We start from the raw sequence: 25,806 nt of genomic DNA, 5'->3' as shown, positions 1-25,806 counted from the left end.
AAGACGACGGCATCGTCTCTGACTCCCGTCTAACCGATTTGGTCATTTTTGACGACATGTTAGGAGAAGACGAAGAAGAAATTAAACTGTGGTTCACGCGCAAAGGGCATCACCGTAATGCCAGTGTCGTTTACATCACCCAAAATTTGTTTCAACAAAGTAAAGCCCATCGCACCATCAGTCTCAATGCGCATTACGTGGTCTTGTTTAAAAGCCCTCGAGATAAATCGCAAGTGCAAGTCTTAGCCAAACAGTTATGAACGCCTTGGCTGACTCAGGCGTACGACGATGCCACTCAAACTCCACACGCCTATTTACTCGTCGATTTGAAACCTACGACCCCCGAGTATTTGCGATTTCGTACACACTTGTTTCACCACTGGTGCCAAGACGGAGGGCCTGTCCTGTACACGTCGCCGTCCTCGACTTCATTTCACTCCCCATAAAAAAATCTATAAAAACCTCAGACCCTTTTCGTCTGTCTCACTCTCAGTGCGAACATGACGTCCGTTCAGTCGCATCTTCCCGTCAAATTGATTCGTGCCTTGTATGGCATCAGTCGAGAAAAAGATCCACAAACACGAGCTCGTGTCTTAGAAGCTAGTCTCAAAGAAGTCTTACGATGGTTCACGGTGACGGCACGTCAATTACTCCAAGGAATCATTCAGATTCCTCATCAAACCAAACGCATTTTTGATCGAAACAAAGTCGCTTCGGTCCAACTGGCCGATCCCCGCATCGACACTCAAACCAAAAAACAAATCATTTTGCAACCTGGAGGGAGCGGTACTCTAGGAGGGGTCATCATTCGCTCACTCTTAAGATGGGATCCTAATGCCCCAAAGTTATACCCAAGACAAAAGTCCAACGAAGCCCCAAGAAGAAAAAGACCAGGTCCCCAAGGAGAACTTCTCCAGTGGCAGGACCCTCCTCTTACCAGACACCACCCCGGAAAAAGAAAAGAAGCCCCCAGAAAAAGAAACAGAGAAAAAGTCCCCAGAAAAAGAAAAGTCCACAGAAAACTAGTCGCAAGAGAGGCACTTCGGCCAGGACGCAACCTTACACTCGCAAACCACGACCTGCCACGGCGGTGACTGCGTCTCCGGCAGCCTCACGTTTGTCCACTTCTCCGTTAATGACACCCAGAACTGAAGAGTACTTGGAGACGTTGATCACACCAAGAACTTCTCCGTTGATGACCCCCAAGAGAACTTCCCCAGTGGCAGGACCTTCCAATTTAGTGGCAGTGGCTGCTGCTCACAAAGTACCTTCTCCCAAAATCAAAGTTCAAGAAAGATCGGGCATGTTACAAAGTTTACTGGATTTGTCCAAGCAAGAACTGGCTCGATTTAGTCCGTTACGTACCCCTGCACGACGTGTCATGCCTGTCCTCAAACTAATACGACGTAAAGACAATCAGTGGCGACGCGTTCCAGTATAAAAAAGGCCTGTGACCAAGTCGGGTATCAGTGTTTTTTGGTGCTCCTGAAGACTCAAAGATGTCACCCTCCAGAAAACCCCAAGGAAAGAAAAGGAAAGGACTGCCACCACGTTTAGCCAAACATGGGGACATGTTATCTGTCGTGTCCAAAGCTTCTCCACCCCTACGAAAAAAACTCATTCAAACAGCCTCCAAAGAGGTCATCGATACCGTGTGCGAATGTTGTTTGAACGTTTTGAAAGGCACGATCCCTTTGTCCAAACACCAGAAACAATGCTTAGGCAAACATCGTCACGTTCTTCGCCAAATGGTTCAAAAGAAAATTCCCATTCGTCAAAAAAAAGAAGATGTTAGTGCAACGTGGAGGTATTTTACCTCTCTTGTTAGGCCCCATACTGAAAGGAGTCTTGGGAACCATGTTGGGAGGACTGGTGGGAGCAAGATAAAAAGGCCTCGGAAGTTCCAAGATCTCAGAATCGACCCCTGACAACCCCATGGAAGGACGAAAACTAGCTTTAGTGCCTTACAAACGATGGATGGAATACCATCGGTGGCAAGAATAACACAGCCCGCATTTACCTCCCAATCCCAATCTGAGCGAGATGTCCCAGTTACAACACGAATTGCAGTCCTTGATGGATCGCCAAGATTTGTCCGAAACAGAAAAATCGCAAAAGTACGGTCAACTCTTGCAACGACTGCAACTCTTTCAAAAGAAAGCTTTAGACGAAACAGCTCTACCCACTCTGAAAGATTTTAAGACCTTGATGAAAAGTCCAGCACCATCACCAGTACCAGTACCAGTGACCAAGACAGGAAAAGGAAAAGAAGAAGAAGAAGAAGGGTTTCAAACTCCACCAGAAAAAGTACGCAAGTTAACAACACCACCTACCTCCAGAATTGGATGGATTAAAAAGATGATGGCCACCCCTTCTTCATCACAAGAGAAAAAGAAAGTGAAGACAGAAGTGAAGACAGAAGTGAAACAAGAACCGATATCCCCCGCTCAGACATCCTCCTCCTCCTCTTCAACACCTATTGCCGGTCGCACACGCAAAGCATTGCAATCCAAGAAAATACCCCAAGAGAAAAAGAGTAGCATCCTCCAAGAGTGGGTGCCTTATTAACACACCAACCAACACAAAAAAATGGAAAAAGTCTTAGCCAGCATTTACTACGATCCCTCCCATCCTGCAGGTTACGCAGGAGTTCAAAAATTGTATCGTGCTGCCAAAACGCGACTGAAAAGTCTCCGTTTACCTCAAGTGCAACGATGGTTACAAGAACAAGCTACCTACACTTTACACAAACCCATTCGACGCAAGTTTGCCAGAAGTCGCACCCGAGTGGAAGGCATCGATCATCAATGGCAAGCCGATTTAGCCGATGTCTCTCATTTGGCCAGCTACAATCGTGGCTACAAATATTTGTTTTGTGTCATCGACGTCTTTTCCAAATTTGCTTGGGTCGTACCCTTGACTTCCAAATCGAGCAGCGAGTTAGTGCGAGCCCTGCAACGGGTGTTGAAACAAAGCGGTCGTCACCCTCTTCGATGGCAAACGGACAAAGGTACCGAATTTCTGAACCAAGCTTTCCAAAAAGAATTAAAGAAACGTGACATTCATTTTTTTTACCACCGAGAATCCCGAAACCAAAGCCAGCATCGTGGAACGTTTTCAACGCACTTTGAAAGAACGCATGTGGAAATATTTTACGCATCACCACACTCTGAAGTACATCGACATCTTACCTCACCTGGTGCAAGCGTACAACCAATCTTACCATCGAAGCTTTGGACGTGCCCCGCAAGACGTGACTCCCGACAACGAAGTGTTGGTGTTTGAGCGCCTGTTTGGTACGTCCCCGACGAGGGCTGTCCCCAAGAAAAGTGGAGACTTGGCCGTAGGAGATTGGGTGCACATTGGCAAAACCAAACGTACTTTCGACAAAGGTTACTTACCTAATTGGACGACCGAATTGTTTCGCGTCACTGGACGAGTGCATGGCCGTCATCCTGCCGTCTATAACTTGGAAGACATGAACGGAGAAGTGCTCAAAAGAACGTTTTATTTGCCCGAGTTACAACGTGTCACCAAAAAAGAAGACAACGTGTACGACATCGAAAGCATTCTCGAACGCAGAACCCGTAAAATGGGCAAACGACGTGTCAAAGAAGTCAAAGTACGTTGGAAAGGATATCCACCCAGTTTTGATTCTTGGATCGACGCTTCGCAAGTCATCGACTATAAAAAGAAGTGACCATCATGCCCTTTCACACAGCAGACGCAGCTACGTCGACCACTCCTCCTTCACCTAGTTCTTCTGTGCAAGATTTACAAAAACAACCCTTGTGGGTGTGGTGTGGAGAACGTGTGCCTAAAACGCAAATCGTCTTTTTCTGCCAAATCTTCGTGGTGTATTGTGTCATCGGGGCAGCCATGGCCAATTTGAGTTTGCAACAAGGAGACAAACAATTGTGGACCATTTTATTGAGCAGTTGCATCGGTTACCTGCTTCCCAATCCCTCCCTGAAATTCTCTTCCAACGGGAACCTTGTGTCCAGTGCCAGTGCCAGTCACCACTCCAATCACCACAATCAGAACCCCATTTTGGGCGGAGACGAGATCGTACTTGTCCCTGTACGAAGCCACTGGCCAGTTAGGAACCAACACCAGTCACGGCATTACGTACGAAGATTATGCAGGAGGCTATGCTTTGTGGGCTTTAGATTTCACTCCAGACCAAGGCAGCGACGAGGGACATTTCCACCCTATAGAATCCGGCCAGATTCGTGTGGAAATTCAGTTTAAAGACCGAGACCCTGATGAAACGGTGAACGTCATCCTGTATGCAGAATTCGATAACACAATAGAAATCAACAGTTTGATAGAAGTCATCCTAGATTACTAGAAACCATGGAAGACTGTTATCCCTCTTTACCTAGTGGAGAAACTTTGGACATGAAATGTGAGGAGACCGTGGAAAAAGAAGAAGTGATCATGATGAAGTCAAGATGGCCAGAACAAGAAGCCCATATAGTCTCCTGTTTTGCCAAACACTTGGTCGACAAAATGACGGAATTGATCAAGAAAAATTGCTATGGATGTCAAAACGATCATCCCAGTCAAATTCAACACGATAAATGCCTGATGTTGAGTCAAGAAGAAAAATTGGACGAGTATCTGGACGAAGCTTGGAGTCTCATCTCGAACAAAGACGTGTTGCATCAGTGGTATAAAGACCTGCATAAACATTCTTGTCCATCATTAACCACTCAAGAGATCCATCGTATCGAACCTCTCCTGAATCAGAGTGAGGAAACAGAACGAATAACCGTTTATTCGTCAGACATTTTCAAGCAAAAAGTCAGGATCGAATTGACGACTTATTATTACCTGTGAAGAAGAAAAAAACACACACAAATCAATGGATACCTGGGAACTTTATTACCTTTTGAACCACAGTTCGTATACGGCTTCTTGGAATCCTGTCGTCTGTGCTAAAGATGAACTCCCTCATCGCAAACCTCAAGACTATCAAGCTTTCGTGATCAACACGGACGACAGTCATCTCCCAGGAACCCACTGGGTAGCCGTCTACTTTCCTCAAGAAGGATGTGTGGAATATTTCGATTCGTACGGATTGCCCCCTTTGGAAGACGATATCATCGACTTTATGAGAAGAAATGCTCAAACCACCCGATTCAATAATGTGAAATTACAAGGCACAGATTCCTTGGTGTGTGGACAATATTGCGTGTATTTTCTGCATCATCGAAGCCTGGGCTATTCCTTAGAACATTTAGTGACTCATTTTGATCCTCGTTCTTCTTCAAGAAATGATGTGAAAGTAGATAGATGGTTTTGTGACCATTATGCTTATCTTTTGTCTCAAGCTAGGAAACGTAGTGTCCATCAATGGCCTAATGATTTCCAACAGTGGAAATCACAATTTCATTCACAACGTTGTCAGCCCTGTTTAAAATAGATTGTGAATTGAGAAAAAAATGTTGGTGATTTGAAAAAATTGTTTGATGTTATAGTGTTGGATTATTGTTAAAAATGTTAGAGTTGTTGTTGGTTAGTGTTAAGTGATTTTTGAATAAAAATGTTGTGTTTTGAAAAAAATGCCTTTGTCTTTTGTTTAGCTATAAGAATGTTGGATTGATGCTCTTTGACTTCTTACTATCCCTCTCATGACACTCACTATAAATTGCGACTCGAAAACCGTGTGGGGGATATTTTCCTTCACGTCCGCGCTTTGACTTTAAGAACCGGTTTGTTTCCAGTTTAACCATCCATTGTCGACTCATCCTCCTAAGAAGATGTGCTCCAAACTAGCTAAGCTAAACGAAGCCTACGTGAATTTGCATAAGGTCAGACACAGTCTGATACCGAAACCAGAAGAAATAGAGAATGTGAGAATGTTAAAAATCACTGAAGACCTGATAGAAGAGCTTTTCAGAGAAGAAATGAACAGGGAAAAAGAAGAATGGACAGAGAAGTACAGACTTCAGAGACAGCAGCAACAGCAGCAACAACAACAGCAGCAACAAGAACCTGAAGCTGACAGAGGCTTTGTCGATTGTCGTATCGACACCAAAGAGTTCTTCTTCTCTTTCCGAAGAAGCAGACCTATCGCCAGAAAGTCTATCCTCAGAGGACATCGCATTCTTAGAAACTAAAAGATTGCCATAGCAAACAAAAAAAACCAGCCCTTTTCAGGGCTACCCAATACTCTAGAAAAGAAATAGCTATCCATTTGCCAATGTGTGTAGGTAGAGTAGTGTGAAAATAAACTAACTCTTTTTAAAAAAATGTGAGGATATGTGTTTGTGAGTTTGTGTGTTTGTAAGTGATCAAGTACGTTGGTGTGGATAGTAGATTAAAATGATGTCTTTATTTGGTGTTTGAGGTGTAGATTTCGGGGTTAGATTGGATTGCTTTGAGTATGTGGATAGTCAATTGAAGTGATTTATAAAAAATTTTAAAATAGTGATGGGTAGAATAAAAAAGTGAGTGAGTGTTTCTTTTAGGTCCGCGCGTTGTTGTTTTTTTTTTGGTTATTATCTAGGTAAGATCAATTTTATGTTTTTAGGGGGATGTTTTCCTTCACGTACGCGCTTTCACTATAAATTGAAACTCGTTCGGCAGTCTAGCTACCCTTGTTGATTGATCAACACAAGAATGAATAGTAGCAGAATAAGCAAACTTCTTGAACTCCAGATACATCTGGAATATGTCAGGCGCCTGGTAAATGAACTGGCTGCGGAGGCTATAATAGAAGAAGAAAGAATAAAGAAGGAAGAGGAGGAGAGAAGACAGAGGGAAGAGGAGGAAAAGAAAAGAGAAGAGAGGATGTCGTTCAATATTCCTGAGACAGAGGATTGGGGTGCTGAAGCGAATCATCCTCCCTCTTCGCTCCCCAGAAGAAAGGTGAAAGGAGACTGGGGAAGAAGATGCGTGTGTGGCGCCAGGCCAGGAAGGTGCAATCATTAGATAGTTGCATCTGGAGTTCAAAAAAACAGCCCTTTTCAGGGCTACCCAATACTCTAGAAAAGAAATAACTATCGATTTGCCAATGTGTGTGTGTGTGTGTGTGTGTGTGTGTGTGTAGGTAGAGTAGTGTGATTATAAACACTCTTTTTTCATAGTGCGAGGGTATGTGTTTGTGTGTTTGTGTTTGTAACTGCTCACGTAAGTTTGTGTGAATGGTAGATTATGGGTTTCTTTATTGTTTCTTAGCGTATGTGAAGAGTATAGTTTGGGTTTTGTAACCGCTCACGTACGATTGTGTGGATAGTAGATTATGGATTTTGTTTATTGTTTCTTAGCGTATGTGGAGAGTATAGTTTGGGTTTTGTAACCGCTCACGTACGATTGTGTGGATAGTAGATTATGGATTTTGTTTATTGTTTCTTAGCGTATGTGGAGAGTATAGTTTGGGTTTTGTAACCGCTCACGTACGATTGTGTGGATAGTAGATTATGGATTTTGTTTTAATGATTTGCGTGTGTAAATAGTAGATTTGGGGTTTGTTTATTGTTGCTTCACTTATGTGGATAGTATATTATATGAAATGAGAAAAGTAGTGGATGTTTTCTTTCACGTCCGCACGATGTTAAGTCATGATCTAGGTAATATCAATTTTATGTTTTAGGGGGATGTTTTCCATCACGTACGCGCTTTCACTATAAGAACCCACAGTATTCGTCGTTCAAACCATTCTACAAAGAAGATGGCTTCTAACCAAATTGACAAAATGCAAGCATTGCAAGACGTTTTGGACAATTTAGGAATGATGGAGCAGATGTTAATAAGACTCGTTGAAGACCACTATTCCTATAGTCCCCATCGTGTAAAGATGGAAATTAATAACTTAAGAAAGGTAAAGGATAAGATAAGTGGTGTAATGAAAGAGATAAAGGAGGAGAAGGAGGATGAAGAGGAAAGGATAAGAATACGCAAATGGAACGAAAAAATTGAAAAAGAAGAAGAAAATGAGAAGAGGAAGAAAGAAGAGGAGGAAGAGAAGAAGAAAGAAGAGGAGGAGAAAAAAAGAAAGAAAAGAAGAGAAAGAGTGTAGGAGAGAAAATAAGAAGTTGGTTGAGAAAAAGAAGAAATTAGAAGCAGAAGAAGAAGAAAAACCAAAGGCCCTTTTCAGGGCCAGCCATATTTCTCGAAAAGAGAATGACTTTATTCAATTGCCTACCCCTTTTTTAAATTTAAATTTAAATTTAAATTTAAAAAAAAATTAAAAAAAAAACAAATCCCATGTTCAATTCCCCTTGAGGCTAGAGTGGCCCAGGGTTTTTCTCCATGTTCAATTCCCCTTGAGGCTAGAGTAGCCCAAGACTATTTCCCATGTTAAATTCCCCTTGAGGCTAGAGTGGCCCACGATTTTTCTCCATGTTAATTTTCCATTGAGGCTAGAGTGGCCCAGGGGTCTCTGTAATGCTAATTCCCATTGAGGCTAGGGTGGCCCCATTCACTACTAACAACGTTTATAAAACAAAACAAACCCCACCCACAAAAACAACATTGATTATCTTTTATCAACTTCTACTATGATATCATAGAAAAGAATGTTCGTTTTTATTGTTTTGTATCTTTTGTACTCTGTCACAATAGGTATTAGGTACGTGTGTCATAAGTGGGATGTTGGATATGTTGTTTCGTGGTATGTCAGCACAATAGTGTCTCCATAATGTCGATCAAAATTTTAATTGTTAATTTGTACAAGCTTAAATGTTCAGAATGTAAATATAAAAATTGCCTAAAATGTTAGGTTTAAAAAAGGACCATGAATATTTTAGTAAGGATATATTTTCCGCATGACAGTGATTACGATGGGCATTGTAGAAGAAGAAGTGAACTGTATAATCGTTATTCGTACTCTTATTTACGTTGCCGTTGCTGTCTCGCAAATCCACGGGTTTTCTATCGATCAAAGTGGGAAAGAAAGCAGCATGTAAACGGCAGCCCTGGCTTCTATGTCTAAAACACTCCAGAGCCGTCCGCTTTAAGGTAAATAGAACATTAGGTACATTCGACATTTTCATCACAGTTTCTTTAATGTCACTTATAAATCTTAGTTCATGGAATATTTCTAAATCAACACTTGCTGTCACTGTGAAAGAATGCTGGTGATGTAATGGATGACGTTATGATCTCAAAACAAGTGCGCGAGGTATCGAGGAAGATGGCGAAATAATCGAGGACGTGAAGCAAGCTTAGGGATGTCGGTTATATCTGAAAACATTTCAGGCAAAACAAATAAAAAACAGAAAACTAAAATAGGAATTATAGAAACAGCTATTTAGTTTTTCTACCAAGTTCCTATGTGAGTTTTACTATATCCACGATATGCAGATTGTATTTCTTAACTGACGACAACAGTGAGGAGCTTTTGCCAAACTTGTGTGATGCCATCCCATTCCTTCTCCGAAACAAGCAGATGATATCCGAAGCTTGATTGTGCAGTATATCGAGAAATATATATCTTGTCCCATCAAGACACCAAAGATTCAAGAGCGGTAACTCAGCTGGCACAGCATTGTTCGAGCAAATTCAAGACCCACATATTCGATACCCGCTCAGATCGGCTGCCTAGGTGTCTCTTTGGGAAAGGCACGTAGCTCCCATATGCATGGCATATTACAGTCAATAGTGTGTTAAATATGCCATTTAAACAAACGAACGAAAAAGCGAAAGCCAATGCCACTTAGTGAGCTGAAAACCTTGAAATGCGTATCGTGTTACAATTTTAGTTTGTAAGATCATTAAATTACACAGCAGCATCAAATTTCATCTCTCTCTCTCTCTCTCTCTCTCTCTCTCTGTAGTAAATGTAGCAAACAAGTCCTGAAATCAACAAATGTCGTACCAGAAGATCTTTAAGCTAGTTATATGATAATGGCAATAACACACTTTAAACGATAGCTATATGATAATGGCAATAACACTTTTAACGATAGCTATATGATAATGGCAATAACACTTTTAACGATAGCTATATGATAATGGCAATAACACTTTTAACGATAGCTATATGATAATGGCAATACCACTTTTAGCGATAGCTATATGATAATGGCAATACCACTTTTAACGATAGCTATATGATAATGGCAATAACACTTTTAACGATAGCTATATGATAATGGCAATAACACTTTTAACGATAGCTATATGATAATGGCAATACCACTTTTAACAATAGCTATACGATACTCGCAATAACACTTAACGATAGCTATATGATAATGGCAATACCACTTTATTTAATGGCAACAACACTTTTAACGATATCTATATGATAATGGCAACAACACTTGTACCGATAGCTATATAATAATGGCAACAACACTTGTAACGATAGCTAAGCTGTATCAAGAGATGAAAACTGGCTACATTCTAATATAAACTTTCAAACTTGAGCATGTATCCCTACTTATCTTTCACCTGTGTTATAATTTGTCATCTTTGAAACTGTCTGTTTTCATTATTAATTTCATCGAATAACACCAATAACATTTGTACTTAGCCCCAATATTTTTTTGAGTATTTTTAGTACTTTCCAACCAGCTGTAAAAGTAGTTAAATTTTTAAACATCGTTCTCAATGTCGACATAGCACACACCTTCTCGGTTCATTTAATGGCAAATTTACATGGATACCATCGGAGTCTGATTCACTATCATCTGTCGTGGTATCTTCAAAAATGTCCTCCGTGACCAGCAAGTCTTTTATATTTTCACGATGATTATTATTAGTTCTGTTCATAGTTCTTTCAGCTTCGTCACTTTCTGAAGATTCTCCACAGTTATTCTTGTTGTTGCCAGACCTGTCTGATTTGGAATTAGTTTTAGCAGCAGGTGATGGCCATTGTTGATCTGTCTTCGTAAACTCCGTGAGGCCCATCATTCCTTGAAATCTGTGCATGATGTTGTCATCTGTGCGTTCATGTTGCAACTGTTCCAGCTTTGTTTTTCGCGCCTGTTTTTGTACACTTCTCTTGCGGAGCTCAGATTCGTCTTCACTAGAGTCACTTTAATAATAATAATAATAATAATAATAATAATAATGATAATGATAATAATAATAATAATGATGATGATTTTGATGACGGCGACGACGATAACAACAACAACAACAATAATAATGATAATAATAATAATAATAATAATAATAATAATAATAATGATAAGGAAACAAAGAGGAGGATGAGAAGGGGAGTAAGCGTATATAACGTAAGTTTTAACAAAGAGTGGCCCTTGATAATTGTCAGAAAAAAATAGTAATTGTGAGGAAGGAAAGCACATAGAATCAAAGACCCCTAAAGGGAAAACTACAACCGTTCAAGCATGATCAGAACATTTGCCTAATGATTCCCAAGCATCGCTGGTGGCAGATTAATTGATTTTAATTGATGCGAAGAAAGGAAAGGAGAATCCCGAATCATTACGAAGTTCAATCAACGAGACTTAATAATATACCTACATTTCTTCACTCATGTCCGAGTCATCTCCATAATCCACCGGGTTCATGCATACTGTACACATGTTGTTCAAGTCCGAGTAACATTCCAAACAATATACAGCTATTTAGATGGAATATAAAGAATATAATTACAACGCAGTGTAAGACATTTGATGATGCAAGAGTTGTAAAAAGAAAACTTGCCCTGTAATTTGTATTAATTTCATGCATGACTAACAAAGCGCCCTGGTTGGTGCAAACTTACACTTTTCTCTGGGTCTTTACATTTCGAACACTATATATATATATATATATATATATATATATATATATATATATATATATATATATATATATATATATATATATATATATATATATATATATATTCCTTATTAATATTATTAATTAGTATCATAATATTTATAAATACTTACAAGCCAGATAAGCATTTAAATTTGCAGGAAACAGCAATTTTACATAGTTATAAGAAAAAGTCAAGTCAATAAAGAAATGTAAGTAATTTATATATTGGTACCATATCTGTGCAAAGGTAGATTTTCCCTGAAAGTTATGCATTCAGCGAAAGGATAACCGTATGTTTTATGCAAATGAACTAAAAATTGTATGTTCTGAGACAAAACTGTACTAGCAGTTAAGGAAAATAAGCAAACAGGCCACACACACACACACACACACAAATATATATATATATATATATATATATATATATATATATATATATATATATATATATATATATATATATAAAGATTCCAAATCATATGGCGAATAATGTGCCCTGGATCCAGCAAGGGATCACGTGTGTCGGGGGCATTGATTAAGATAAATGTAATAAACTGGCAACGAACAGTGTGAAACTAATTATCTAATTAGTCTGAGCGCTTTCGACTCTTTAATGAGTCTTTTTCAAAGGTAAATACAAAACGTAGACAAGACAAACAAATAAAACACGAAAACGGTTATTTTTGCAAAACTTTACATGGCTGTTTTTACAGGAAATAAACCTTTAACTGTATTATGTTTCAACTAGCTTATTAAAACTTGTTGCTGATACTGTAAAATATTCGTGTTGACAGAGAAATCGATGAGCCATAACGGCATCTGTTATTTTATGTAAATTTATGTAAGCGCAAATTATATCCCAGATATTTCATTGTTATAGTGGTCATTATAGACTATTAAGCAAATTTAGAGAATTATTTAAAAGAAAACGTGTCGCCTGCAAAAGATAATTTTATTTGTGCATAGCTGTCTTTTTTCTAGTCTTCTATGTATAAACCGCTTGGTTTCAATGTTCTAAGGCGGCGTATCCCGTAAGATTCATTTTCTTTCCTGGTTTTGGAACTCCAGTTCTCCAGTTTGGGTTGTGAGCAATTGATATAAATGTTATATCACTGAAAGTGTGGTCAGAGGAGGAGAAGTGTTCTGCGACCAGGCTCATTCAATATATATATAGTGTTTGTGTGCGTGTTTGTGTATAATCGTTCATTTTTCAAAGCTGAATACCTGAATACCCTCTGGGAACCATCTGCTGAAGGTATAACATTGGAGATATAATTAATGCAACCAGAAAGGAAAAAATAAATCTTGTGTTTTGGGGGTCATCTGACCTGATTATGAACATCTTGCAGCCAACGTAAATTGTATTTATCACTGTGGATCATTCGAAGACAATATTAAATGTTGATCCAAGAAAGCTTATTTTGAGCTGCTGAAAATCGAACCGAAAAACAATTACCGTGCAATACAACGTAGCTTCGTCCGTAGATTGTTATTTTAAAATTTTCATTTTTCTTTTATGTTCCATCAACTTTACTAACTGCATACGCTGTAGATAAAATATGTGCCTTTCATAAATGCATGCCTATTTATAATATAGATTATATTATAAATGATTTTATCTGAACAAAATATAGTCAATAAGGTTAATAGACTTTGTTCAGTTACACTTGTTCTTAAAGAAAGCACGTACTATTACCAATAAATGGTGTCAATAAACAGAGAGAAACGTATCCGCTGAAAATAATAATAAAGAATTTCTTCGCATACAAAGCAAGTAGCTCTGTGTATACGGTTCCTCGTAATTTTTCTCCAATTAGAGACAATTTTCCCCAATATATATAAATGTTACGATGGTCTTAGACTAAGTAACAGAAAGAAGTAAAACAAAAACGTTTTGTAACTTTCAACAAATAATTTATTTCCCTATAGTATAAAGTAAACATGTAAAAAGGAACTTACAGTATTTTGAATTAATCTAAATAATCCTGAAAGTTATATCACAAGTCCAAAAGTATAGTGTTCCGAATGAATTCCAATATTGAATGTGCTGATGTACCAGTACTCCTGAATATACAAGTCTAGATGTATCACAATGATATAATCCGAAATGTCTTTAAATGAATTCGAGATAATTCCAAAATAATGTTCTTGTGTAAAAACGATAATGAGCACTTTGTAATTCCAATGATTAATTTCAATCAATGATTCCTCTCAAATTATACATAAACACGTTAGTAAATGATTCCACATACTGAACTTATACTGGAATGAATAATTCTATTTGCCAAAACCTAAGAAAATATAATAATCAGGATATGGGTCAAAAGTTCTCTTCCAGAACATTCAAAGTTTCTAAACAAGACTAAAGCTTGAACTAAGATATTAGTAAAAGCACGTTTATAACTTATACAAATGCAAAAGGTCATATGCACACAAAACTATATCCTCAGTCATTGACAAAGGTCTTCCACGTAATGGCCCGAGGGGTTCGCTTGCATATTTGCTAACTCAAACTTGACCCACCTACCCCCGGTATCAAGTACAAGTGTGAGTGACGATCATTGATCGGGAAAACATATCAAACATAGCACATTACTGCCGTTGCATGTGCATGTATTTGTTTTACCATGGTGTTAATTACGGCAACATATCGATTGCTATGAATTATTACTGACCAACATGTTCCCTAGCATGAAAATAGAAGAAAAAATTATTTTTCTGAACTTGTATAAAAAAATTCTATAAAATATCATAATGATTTCGAAAGGTTCTATTTTGCCTCGAGTACATCAGCATGAGGCTAAGTTCTCGGTAATTGTCCCGCGATTTCCCCCTTGTTACACTATATTACTCCATCGAAGTAGATCTGATGTGTATTTGGACTTGTACCGGCTAACATTTTCAAGCCAATATCGATGGCCAGTAACTAGCAAAAAGAAATCAGGATCTGATTGAAGCCAATATCAATGACCGGGAACCAGTCAAGTAGAAACAGTATCTGATTCAAACCAGGATCAATGGCTGGTAGCTTGTAAAGTGGAGCCATAATTTGAATCAAGCCAGTATCACTGGAAAGTAAATAGTACAATGGAAACAAGATCTGATTTAATCCAATATCAATTGCCGGTAGTATGTAAAGTGGAAATATGATCTGATTCAAACCGATGTCAATCGTCGGTAACCAGTATAAAGGAAACTGTGTCTGATTCAAGCCAATGCCAATGGAAGGTAACTGGTGAAAGGGAACGGGATCAAATTCAAGACAATGTTAATGGTCCGGTAACTTGTAAAGTGGAAACAGGATTTGATTTAAGCCAATTTCAATGTCCAGTAAAGAGTAAAAAGGAAACAAGATTTGATTCAAGCCAATATCAATGACCCGGTATCATGTAAAGTGGAAACAGGATCTGACTTAAGCCAATATGAATGGCCCGGTAACTATAAAGTGGAATCAGGATCTGATTCACGCTAATATCAATGACCGGTAAATAGTGAAAGATAAACATGATCTAATTTAAGCCAATAGCAATGGCCCGGTAACTAGCAAAAAGGAAAAAGGATCTGATTCAAGCCAAAATTAAAAGCCGGTAACTAGTAATAAGGAAACACGATGTGGTTCAAGCCAATATCAATAGCCAATAACTACTAACTGGAAACATGATCCTATTCAAGCCAATAGTCCTGGCCGGTAACTAGTAAAAAGGAAACAGTATCTGAAAAATACTCACCATTGCAGTCCGTATTGATGCAGTGTATAAAGTTCAACATGTCGTCAGGCCTACCCTCCCGTGCGCAGCAGAGACACGCCTTACGATTCCAGCCGAAAAATCTTAATATTCTTTCCGCCAGAGGAAATCTGTTCATGTGATGTTGCAAACGTGTGTTAGAATTTGATTATAATACTTCAAGGTCAAACACAGAGTTCAAATTAGTAACCATACAAAAGGGAATGATATTAATTATTTGGTGAAATAAGACAGTCGTTATTTGACATTTGACATCTTACGATTGTTATGAGTTTTACTGTTCGCTCTTTTCGTACATGTCACGATCTTAACTTTGACTTTAAACTTTACAATTTAGGTGGAGACAATTACGAATAATGACATTTTATATATTTCAAAGCTATTAGAGCAACATAAGAGCTGTAATGTATATGTACACATGACGATCTTATTAAGGTAGCTGCAATGTAGTCTTAAGACTGTTTGCATGGCAGGTCAGCGTAATACGAATAACTTTAGCACGATATTAAGCCAAATTTACCACTGAAACAAATGATCTGCACCACATTCTAGTGCCAGATATGAAGGAGGAAATGGGTTCATAAATATTTTGGAATATAAGAAAAGGCCTCCCCAACAAAAAAAATAATAAATAGAAACTGAACAAAGAAGTGGGCTATGTTGCAAATGAGACGAGTTATTTTTGTGTCTCAAAAAAATCGTGGAAAAGACTTGATACATGGTCCTTCTTATGTCGCATGTCATCTTTTTATTCATCTATCTTTCATCGTCTGGGGTCCCTTTCGTGTTAAGTTGTAGTAATTCTCCCATTCTCACAACTTTTAATTACGATTTATCGTTACTGCAACAGATTTTCAAGTAAATTGAGTACCGGACATGAAAAATGTATTTTGATCGGGGTAAAGTCAGCGGTTCAGCTTATAAGGACATACTCTGTTGTGGCTAGGAGATCAGTTTTAATCTGCTTGGTTTTTTTTCTTTCTTTTTTTAAGCCTGCTTATCATATCGAATATATAGCTTATGGCACCACAACGTTTGGGGTCACGCCTAAGTTATTGATGACAAGGTCAGAGTATTCCTTGAAGTAAAAAGGTCGTGTAATACATTAATTAAAAATTAAAAGCAGATTGGTATTTGTGCTTCAGATTGTGTGCAACTGATTTTAATGCTTCTGCTGCGCCCATCTCACAAGGTTTGCGGCCTACGCGCATGGACGCAAATAAAATAAATATATTTGCCTACAAGTCGAAACAAACTGCGAACTACAAAGATCCTGTGCAATCATGGGTCTGTGCAGTTTGCAGTTGGCGTAATCTGGTAAGCGAATACATGCGATATATCGTCAATACCTGGCTGCTAACTGGGATAACAGACTTATCTGCTTCTCTTCTTTATCTCCGAAATATTTTCTACGCAGTTCTCGTCGTGTGTTCTGCAGGAAGTTTCCCCTGGTTTTGATGATGTGGTTATACAGCCAGATCGCCCGCGTCCTCTCCCTTTTTGGGTAATAGCAGGCCATTATGGAGTGTCTAAGACGTAGGCCATAGGCTTCAGATACGGTCAGCATCAGACATACTCCAAAGATGACTCCTATGAATATATGATGTAATCAAAACTTCATATAAAAACAATAGGTGAGTAGTACAGATCATAATGTCACTCTTCCTAATTATCAATTTATATTAGCCTTGTGTTTATGTGATTAATAACCTTGTTCATTTTGCCTTCAATGTATTCAGGATTTTCGTTGGTAGGTTTAGCGTTTTACGGTACAGCATGACAAATGGGTTGTTTAGTGCCGACTCAACTGGAGCAAAGTGCCTTGCCTAAAGACACACCAATTTAGCTAACCACTGAGGCACTGCAAATCTGGACCGAGGCTGTAAGGAATAAAATTTCTAATTTTTCCCTTGGGATTTGTTATTAGCAAGAATTTTGTTTTAAAAAATGCGTATATAACTGCATGTTTTCTTTTAAATGTACATTATTATAACATAAAGAAAGCACATTAATGTGTAACACCTTATGCGATTCTATGAAGATGTGAACACAAATAATGATATATACATTACTTGATTTATATATGAGCATGTGAACCATTCCGATTTCTTTTACAAATAATAGGCCGTTATGCATTTTATGCAAAAAATAATTTTTAAAAAGTAATACAAGAAAAAGTTCTTGCTTTAGAACAGTGGTTCCAAAACTCTTTCGGGCCACGCCCCTTTGGTTATCCTCAGCGCCCCTTATCTTACCCCGTCACAAGTATTATTCAGCATTAGCGCATCCCCCCACTAACCTCAGTAATCTCACCGCCCACTTTGGGAACCACTGTCCTAGAAGGTAATAGGGCTTAGCTTATATAAAGCCTTATCAATATCTTACGGTATTATGACGTTGAAAGTTTAAATTACCTATCTGTATATAAATACTGAAATCCGGCTTGAAGGCATGGGGCAGGCAGGGGGCTGTATCAATCTGAATATTGCTCTGAACTATTGGATCAAACATGGCAGTTATCGCCTGGTACATGTCGGCAAAGGGACCTTTGCCGTCTACATGCAGCTTTAAATGTGGAGGTACTATGAAAAGAAAAACAGAAAGAAAAAAAGAAAACAAACAAAAACTGTATGAATATATTTTATATAGTAGTTTTCAATCAGCTCTTCATCCAAAACTAACAGAATCAATCCAACTTGCCACTTGTAAATAAGGTTTTAATATTTGCAACAATATACGAAACTAATATTAATTAGCATATTTGAACGAACAGATAATTTTCTACATGGTATAGATGAGATTTTACTACAGAAGCATTGTTTACTACTTTAGCTTCAGAAATTATACATGTGTTACCTATCTCATGTTAAACATTACCTTCATATAACGTTTGAATGAAACGAGTACCTGTGTACAAATTATGTGAGACTATATATATATATATATATATATATATATAGTTACTAGCCAGAGTTCTTTATTTGACCGAGCGGTGTCAAACCCTGGCGCGTTTCCCGCTAGAAGTCATAAGTTTGCCCCAAATTTCCAAAGACTTCGTACAACTTCAGTTGCAAATTAGAAAGCCCGACGTATCCGTTCTATACATAAATTTTACTCTAATCAATGCTAATCAATACAAGACCACAGATCTTACAACCTTCCAAATATATATATCAACTGCGCATCTGCATGGTTTTTCTTTGTTAGGTTTCCGTACCGCCAACAAACAGTTCACACCGTAGAAACTATACAACTCACCGGTAACACAGGGAACTATTTTAACTACGCCACCTTAAGCCAGTAAAACTATAGTTTCCAGGCACATTTCGCCAGTACAACTGCATCGCATTTGCCACCATGGCGACATAAACGGTATCTGCCGAGTACTTTCTTATTGATTCCATTGTGTAATTTACCGGTTTCCTACGGTAAATACTGCCACTGCAGTCGTACCACCAATGGACACCACTAGATTTTAATAGGGTTATGTTATGATAGTGTCACTCGTTCGGTTTCGACCTGAATTCACTACTAGTGAAACACAGCATTAAGGAAACTCACTAAAATTTCACTCCATGACGTTTGCTCCTAGTAGTTGGCTAATTATTTCGGGCTAAGGAATATTTACATTGCACCGAACTCCAGTAATCAGACAAGTAATCACAAAAATCTAATAATTCCTAAACCGGACGCTATAACCAAATGCGCATAATCCAAATTTATTACTATATATATATATCTATATCTATATCTATATAGTCAAGAGTGTGGGAGACAGATTTTATACATAAAATAAGCGTAAAATGCAATCTTGCAAGTAGTCAGCAGGGATTCAAAATTCAAATGTAATGCCCTATTTATAATAATCTATTTTCGGTAACAAATTACTATCAAAGAAGCTATGCTTAATACGAGAGAGAAAAAATCTTCAAGGTCACAAAGCACCGCAAGTAGATAAAAGACACTCAAAAATGCACCTGCTTGAAAAGGGTCCGTGAGAACGTCAATAATCATCCAGATGTGAAGGGGCCGTCCGGACGTTCATAGTCATCCTAATGTGAAGGGGCCGTCCGAACGTCAATAATCGTCCAAATGTAAAGGTTTGTGTTCAAATGCTCAGCATCTAACAACAATTTACTTGCTGGACTTAAATATCCGAGTCCGATTAATTTTTGACTAATAAAACAAACCCAAAAAAGACCTAACGTTTAAGGTATATATTTTTAATTTTTTAAAAATCGATGTATAATAAAATAAGAAAATACCCTAATGCCTGACTAATTTTATGGAAGGTTGATTAGGAATTTTCTTCTACACTATAAAGATAAATAAGACCTAAATGAGTTCAAGATAGTGACATCATGTACTGTAGACTGAATGTATACTTTAGTGTTATTTGACTCACGGGACAAAAAAACGAGATATATTGAGTTTAAATATTTGGATAAGAGTATAAAATGTGCAGACATACCAACAGCTTTCGTTTCGATGTCAAAGTTTTTCCGGATCAGTTCCAAAATTGCATAGAGTCCATAATCACAAGCGAGGTAAAACCCGGCATTGAAAGCGCTTACCACGAATAAAACGATGCCAACAATTAACTTCCTCTTCTCTTTATTGGCAAGACGCAGTGAATCTGCAAAACAATGCCAAATTAATAAGCTAGGTTAAAAATCTGCAGGAGTATATGTGACTTATAAGTGTAGTCGTATCTATTGAGCCATTCCCGTAATCCTGAGAAAAACCTCGCATGTTTTGCATGAGTGATTTTCATACATTTTCTTTTCTTAAAAACCATTTAACTGTGCTCACATCCAACATAATAATAATAATAATAATAATAATAATAATAATAATAATAATAATAATAATTATTATTATTATTATTATTATTATTATTATTATTATTGTTGTTGTTAGTAGTAGTAGTATTGTTATTATTATTACAAAAATGCAAATGCAAGGTACAATTTTTCTTATATTCTGTTTTCTTGCGTACAGTTTGCACACAGTGTGTACAATTGGACAAGTTCAAATTTACACACGCACGTAGCTATTAACAAATTTGCAATGCGTTTACGTGAGTTTTAAGAAAGATGTGAAAAATTAGGTATATTTAGGTACAGATATTTTACTAATCTACACATTATAATTCTCATATGGAAATAATGTGTGCAATGGAAACACGTCCTCTAATATGAAGGACAACATCAAAGATGACTATCCTCCTTCTAATAGTCATCTTCACTACTATTATCACATACAGTTATCACAGTCATCACCTATCAGGGAGACAAACAGTTTAATTTTTAATTTTACTTTTATTTTCAGTGATATTTCGTGACGGACGTCTGTGTCGCACTTAGCACATATATATTTATTTCTTTATTCATCACCATTTAGAACAATGTACACATGCAAACAAGCGTATGAATACAATTACATCCCCATCATAGCATGAAATAATTCTTCTTCCGCTCTACATGTTGATCGTTTTGTTTTTGTTTTGTTTTTTTCGGGGGGGGGGGGGGAAGAGGGCATTTTTTGGGGTGCGAAAATTTGAATAAAAAATCGCACTCATCGATGAATGATAGGAATCTGATATGCCTGCAGTAAGTGGTACAAAAGACGGGCATAAAGTTAGCACATATATGGAGAAAAAAAATGTACATTTCGTCTAATTTCCTACAAGAATAACGGAGATGGAAGGATTTTCTCTACGTTCATTATGGGGGTATCATGTATTGTGGTCCGTGTCCTTATTATAGCATATGCGTCTGTCCCTACGTTCCATACGTCATAAATCTGGTTTGAAACATATATATAGACTAAAAACAAATTTGGGTATGAAGCATAGCACAAAACAAAATATATGGCAGATTCGATTTCAACACGTTTTGTACAAATTTGACAGAGTTGTAACACATGGAAAACTGACAGTGACTCAGACATTTCGCTTCTGCTCCCATCTTGGCAAGTATTGACATATTAAAATTTATTTTTCATCTTATTAGGACCCAAGTTAGGTTCGAGTTTTACCTTTTTCTATCGTCAACATTTAGTTGATCATTCTTTGACGTAAAAAATAGTTTTCTTGCATATCAGTTCAATAATTTTTGGCTATGCATTCTCTCTCTCTCTCTCTCTCTCTCTCTCTCTCTCTCTCTCGTTTCCTTTTCATGTCCTTGCTCAACAAAAAGCTTAAGTAATGCGATTCGTCACATGCATGCATCCCTTCATCTCTACCTACCTACCTACTCCCCCCCACACATACATACATACATACATACATACATGTTCATTGATATACATGCATTCTGATAGACATATATGTATGCATACGTTGTGCATACAACCATAGATTTATATACCCATCTATATTTTCATCCATTCATCTATCTACTCTTCCATTCATCTATCTCTTCATCCATCCATTCATCTATCTATTCATCTATCTATCTATTCATCCATTCATCTATCTATTCATCCATCCTATACCAAATCTTTAAACAAACTCACTGTATATACAGGCTGACATAAAATCATAAAATTCATGCGTGTCTAACAAACTCCATCGTATAGGCAGGCAGACATGTACAACTAATGTTGAGATTTTAGTTTCTTACATCGTACAGATCACCGTGTATGAAGAGAGGAGGATACACAACGTAAATGAATTTCGACGTGAATATGCAGAATGTAACATGAACATTACGTGTAATGAATCTTAACGCAAACATGCAGAATGTAACAAACATTACGTGTAATGAATATTGACGTGAATATGCAGAATGTAACACGAACACTAAGTGTAATGAAGCTTGACGTGAATATGCATAATGTAACATAAACACTATATGTAATGAATCTTGACGTGCATATCCATAATGTAACATAAACACTACATGTAATGAATCTTGACGTGCATATCCATAATGTAACATGAACACTACATGTAATGAATCTTGACGTGCATATCCATAATGTAACATAAACACTACATGTAATGAATCTTGACGTGCATATCCATAATGTAACATGAACACTACATGTAATGAATCTTGACGTGCATATCCATAATGTAACATAAACACTACATGTAATGAATCTTGACGTGCATATCCATAATGTAACATGAACACTACATGTAATGAATCTTGACGTGAATACGCAGAATGTAACATGAACACTACGTGTAATGAGACTTGACGTGAATATGCATAATGTAACATAAACACTACATGTAATGAATCTTGACGTGCATATCCATAATGTAACATGAACACTACATGTAATGAATCTTGACGTGAATATGCAGAATGTAACATGAACACTACGTGTAATGAGGCTTGACGTGAATATGCAGAATGTAACATGAACATTTCGTGTAATAAACCTTGATGTAAAAATGCACAATGTAACACGAACATTTCGTGTAATGAAACTCAACGTTTATTCTTATGAGGAGGCTACATTATCAAATTAACGGCCTGACCATTTAAACAAAACTGGTGTTGGTTGTGATAGTGGTTGGACGTGCTGGAATTTGTATTCCAAATATATATATATATATATATATATATATATATATATATATATATATATATATATATATATATATATATATATATATATATATACAATTAATACAGTGGATCGAATTCTTTTTTGTTTTTAAAAGAAAATCAGAGAAAGAGTAATTTTTTTTGGGGGGGGGGCCTTGGGATCATTTTGTTTCCAAAAGATATATTTTGTTTCCAAAATATCCGTCAAAGGCCATCTCAATCCCCTCTTAAAAATGATAAACTTAAAAATCGTCGGTTTATGATACCATCTAATGGATCAAGGTTCGTTACCTTTGTAATACATTGTTTTACAATGAGGTAATTTTATGCATTTTTTGTGTAATTTTACTTGTTGTTCGTAATGGTACTGCACACACTGTCATAGGTAGCGTTACATTATTATATATCTGTGAATCGATGATTTTCAAGAAAAAACTATACGGATGATCAAGCTTATTGCCTACGATACCCTCAGTAGAGACCAACGTACTAGAATAGACGTATTTTCCCTGTTCTTTCCAGGTTAGAGGCAGTATTGGTTCACGACCCAGAGCTTTCCTCCTTTCATCTATATCTCTCACTTTATATGTGACGTAAATATTGTCGAATCGGTCGTTACTCAAGAACTTATACTGGTAGAAAAGGGCTCTGAAACAAATTGCAAAATTAATGACAACATTGTAAAATCATCTTTCAAAATAATATTGGTTGGGGCTACATGTCGTCGCTAAACACGAAGAAGTTTAAACCATTCTGATCAACGACTAAATACACCATGGTCTGTTTTCTATACTAACATCAGATTGATTTATTTTCTAAGCTTGACTTTGCAAATACGAATATAACAAAAAATCGAGCGTGTATATAAATGTTCGGTGGCAACCATTATTCTTATAGACATGTGATAAAAATAAATTGTTCCATTTTAGTATTAATATATTTTGATTTACATACAACTTTGTGAACCGAGGCGGAGTCATACCAGAGATTTCCAAAAATAAAATGGTACTAGCGGCTGCCTCGCTTGGCGTTCAATGTTAAGAGAATAGTGTTAGGACTGATTGGCCTGGTGCCATGATAATGTGACTGGGTGGGACATGATGCTACATGTCTGAGGCATGATGCCCCAGTGCTAGACATCATAATAAATTGCCACACTGCAGACATCGTGGCAATATGACTGAAATATTGTTAAAGCTACATTATAAATCCAAATCGCACACACACACACACACACACACACACACAATTTTGTGAAACTATATTCATTCAGCAAACTCTAATACACTAGTGCAAGTGAAGAAAATATACCCAAACACTGTCCTTCAAGGATGAACAGTATTGCCTGTAAAGACACCTCTCGCGTAGATGTGAAATAAATGTTTGGGTTTAAGGGTTTCGCCTTAGAGATGGGCCCAGGCTAAGGGAACTTTAAAATGTTGATCTGGGCACACCGCAGGTGTTGGATTCTGATCTGGTCTTGCTCGATGCCCTCTCATATATAAGGATATAAAGCAGTTTCTAAAAGATGATTAAGGGCGAAGAAACATGAAGCTAGTTTCTGTTGGAACGCACAAAAAGTGCAGTAAAACGTTGCATCGTTGGTATTGTAAAGTCCACTGCGAAGGCAAACTTGCTTGTAGCAATAGCAGCGTTGGGATTTAGGTTAAGCATGCCCGCTACAATAGATTTTGGGCCGCACCGTTAAAGTTGCTCTTTAAAATGAGGCCATGTATGAGTTAAAACCTCTCACGATGATTCTGCCCATTCAGAGACAAATGTATACCCGGATAAACGCACTTGGTTACCTGTCAATTTTGATAGCTTAGTAGCATCCTTTTGCGAAGTTCTTTCCACTGACGCTACTTTGGGCCATTGGGAGCAACAGTAAGAGATTTAGAAACGTTCGACTGGGCGAAGATATAATGGTTTGGTCTCACTAGAGCGCATCCCATTTGAGTGCCGCTCAGTGAGGCGCTGAAGAAAAAAGAAATTCTCATTAGGGCTAACCCCATTAGGGCGCGAAAAAATCTCACTAGAGCGCATTCACAATATGGCGCGGAGAAAAAAATTAAGTTCAACAAGATTGAATTGCAATCACGTTTGATGTTATATATATATATATATATATATATATATATATATATATATATATATATATATATATATATATATATATATATATATATATATATATATATATATATATATATATATGTGTGTGTGTGTGTGTGTGTGTGTGTGTGTGTGTGTACAAAAATGGCGGTCTCGTCACTATTAGAAAATAATTACTAGACAGAAACCAGAGAACCATCAATACACATAATTTTATACAACTATTATACCTTACACCGGTTTATTCTTTTTTGTACGCAAATAAACAAGTAGATAAAAATGTAATGCAAATTATACTATATAAAGTGGTCATTCCTAGCACAAACACGATATTACATGAATAAAACAATATAGATACATATATAGCACAAACACAATACTGTAGTAGATTGATCCTTGGTCAAGATCACTATAATTTAGAGACCATGTTATAGAAACCAGTCGCAAGACCTAGTGTCTGAAGAAGGAAGTATATGTCATAAAGAAATATACCGGGAAAGAAAACAAAGAAACCAGCTCCAAGGACAGTATGAGTACGACACATCGTAAAATAATAAAATGCAAAGATCAATGATCAACCCCCCGAACGAGAATAATAAATATTTTGTTTCTTCAAAATTCTTTTGATTAGTTCGCGCTCTAGTGATACTAGT

The 25,806-nt window shown here is 37.3% G+C and overlaps 1 protein-coding gene across 1 annotated transcript in view; it reads right to left on the bottom strand.

Moving 5' to 3' along the window:
* Positions 1-8,328: 8,328 nt before the first annotated feature.
* Positions 8,329-25,806, bottom strand: part of LOC149803439 (DC-STAMP domain-containing protein 2-like) — a 62,163-nt gene continuing 44,685 nt past the window's right edge. The window contains exons 9-15 of the mRNA XM_089953146.1: positions 23,529-23,686; positions 19,945-20,109; positions 17,888-18,055; positions 16,823-17,063; positions 15,456-15,583; positions 11,443-11,542; positions 8,329-10,990 (exon numbers count right to left, since the gene is read on the bottom strand). Coding sequence (XP_089809272.1) covers positions 10,561-10,990; positions 11,443-11,542; positions 15,456-15,583; positions 16,823-17,063; positions 17,888-18,055; positions 19,945-20,109; positions 23,529-23,686 — 1,390 coding nt within the window. The 3' untranslated portion in view covers positions 8,329-10,560. The remainder of the gene's footprint in view (positions 10,991-11,442; positions 11,543-15,455; positions 15,584-16,822; positions 17,064-17,887; positions 18,056-19,944; positions 20,110-23,528; positions 23,687-25,806) is intronic.

The sequence above is a fragment of the Sinohyriopsis cumingii genome, chromosome 3 (genome assembly GCF_028554795.1).
Source record: "Sinohyriopsis cumingii isolate HCF-2022 chromosome 3, ASM2855479v2, whole genome shotgun sequence".
NCBI lineage: Eukaryota > Metazoa > Mollusca > Bivalvia > Unionida > Unionidae > Sinohyriopsis > Sinohyriopsis cumingii.
Note: the sequence above shows the minus strand (reverse complement) of the source record. Positions and strands in the feature narration are given on the sequence as shown.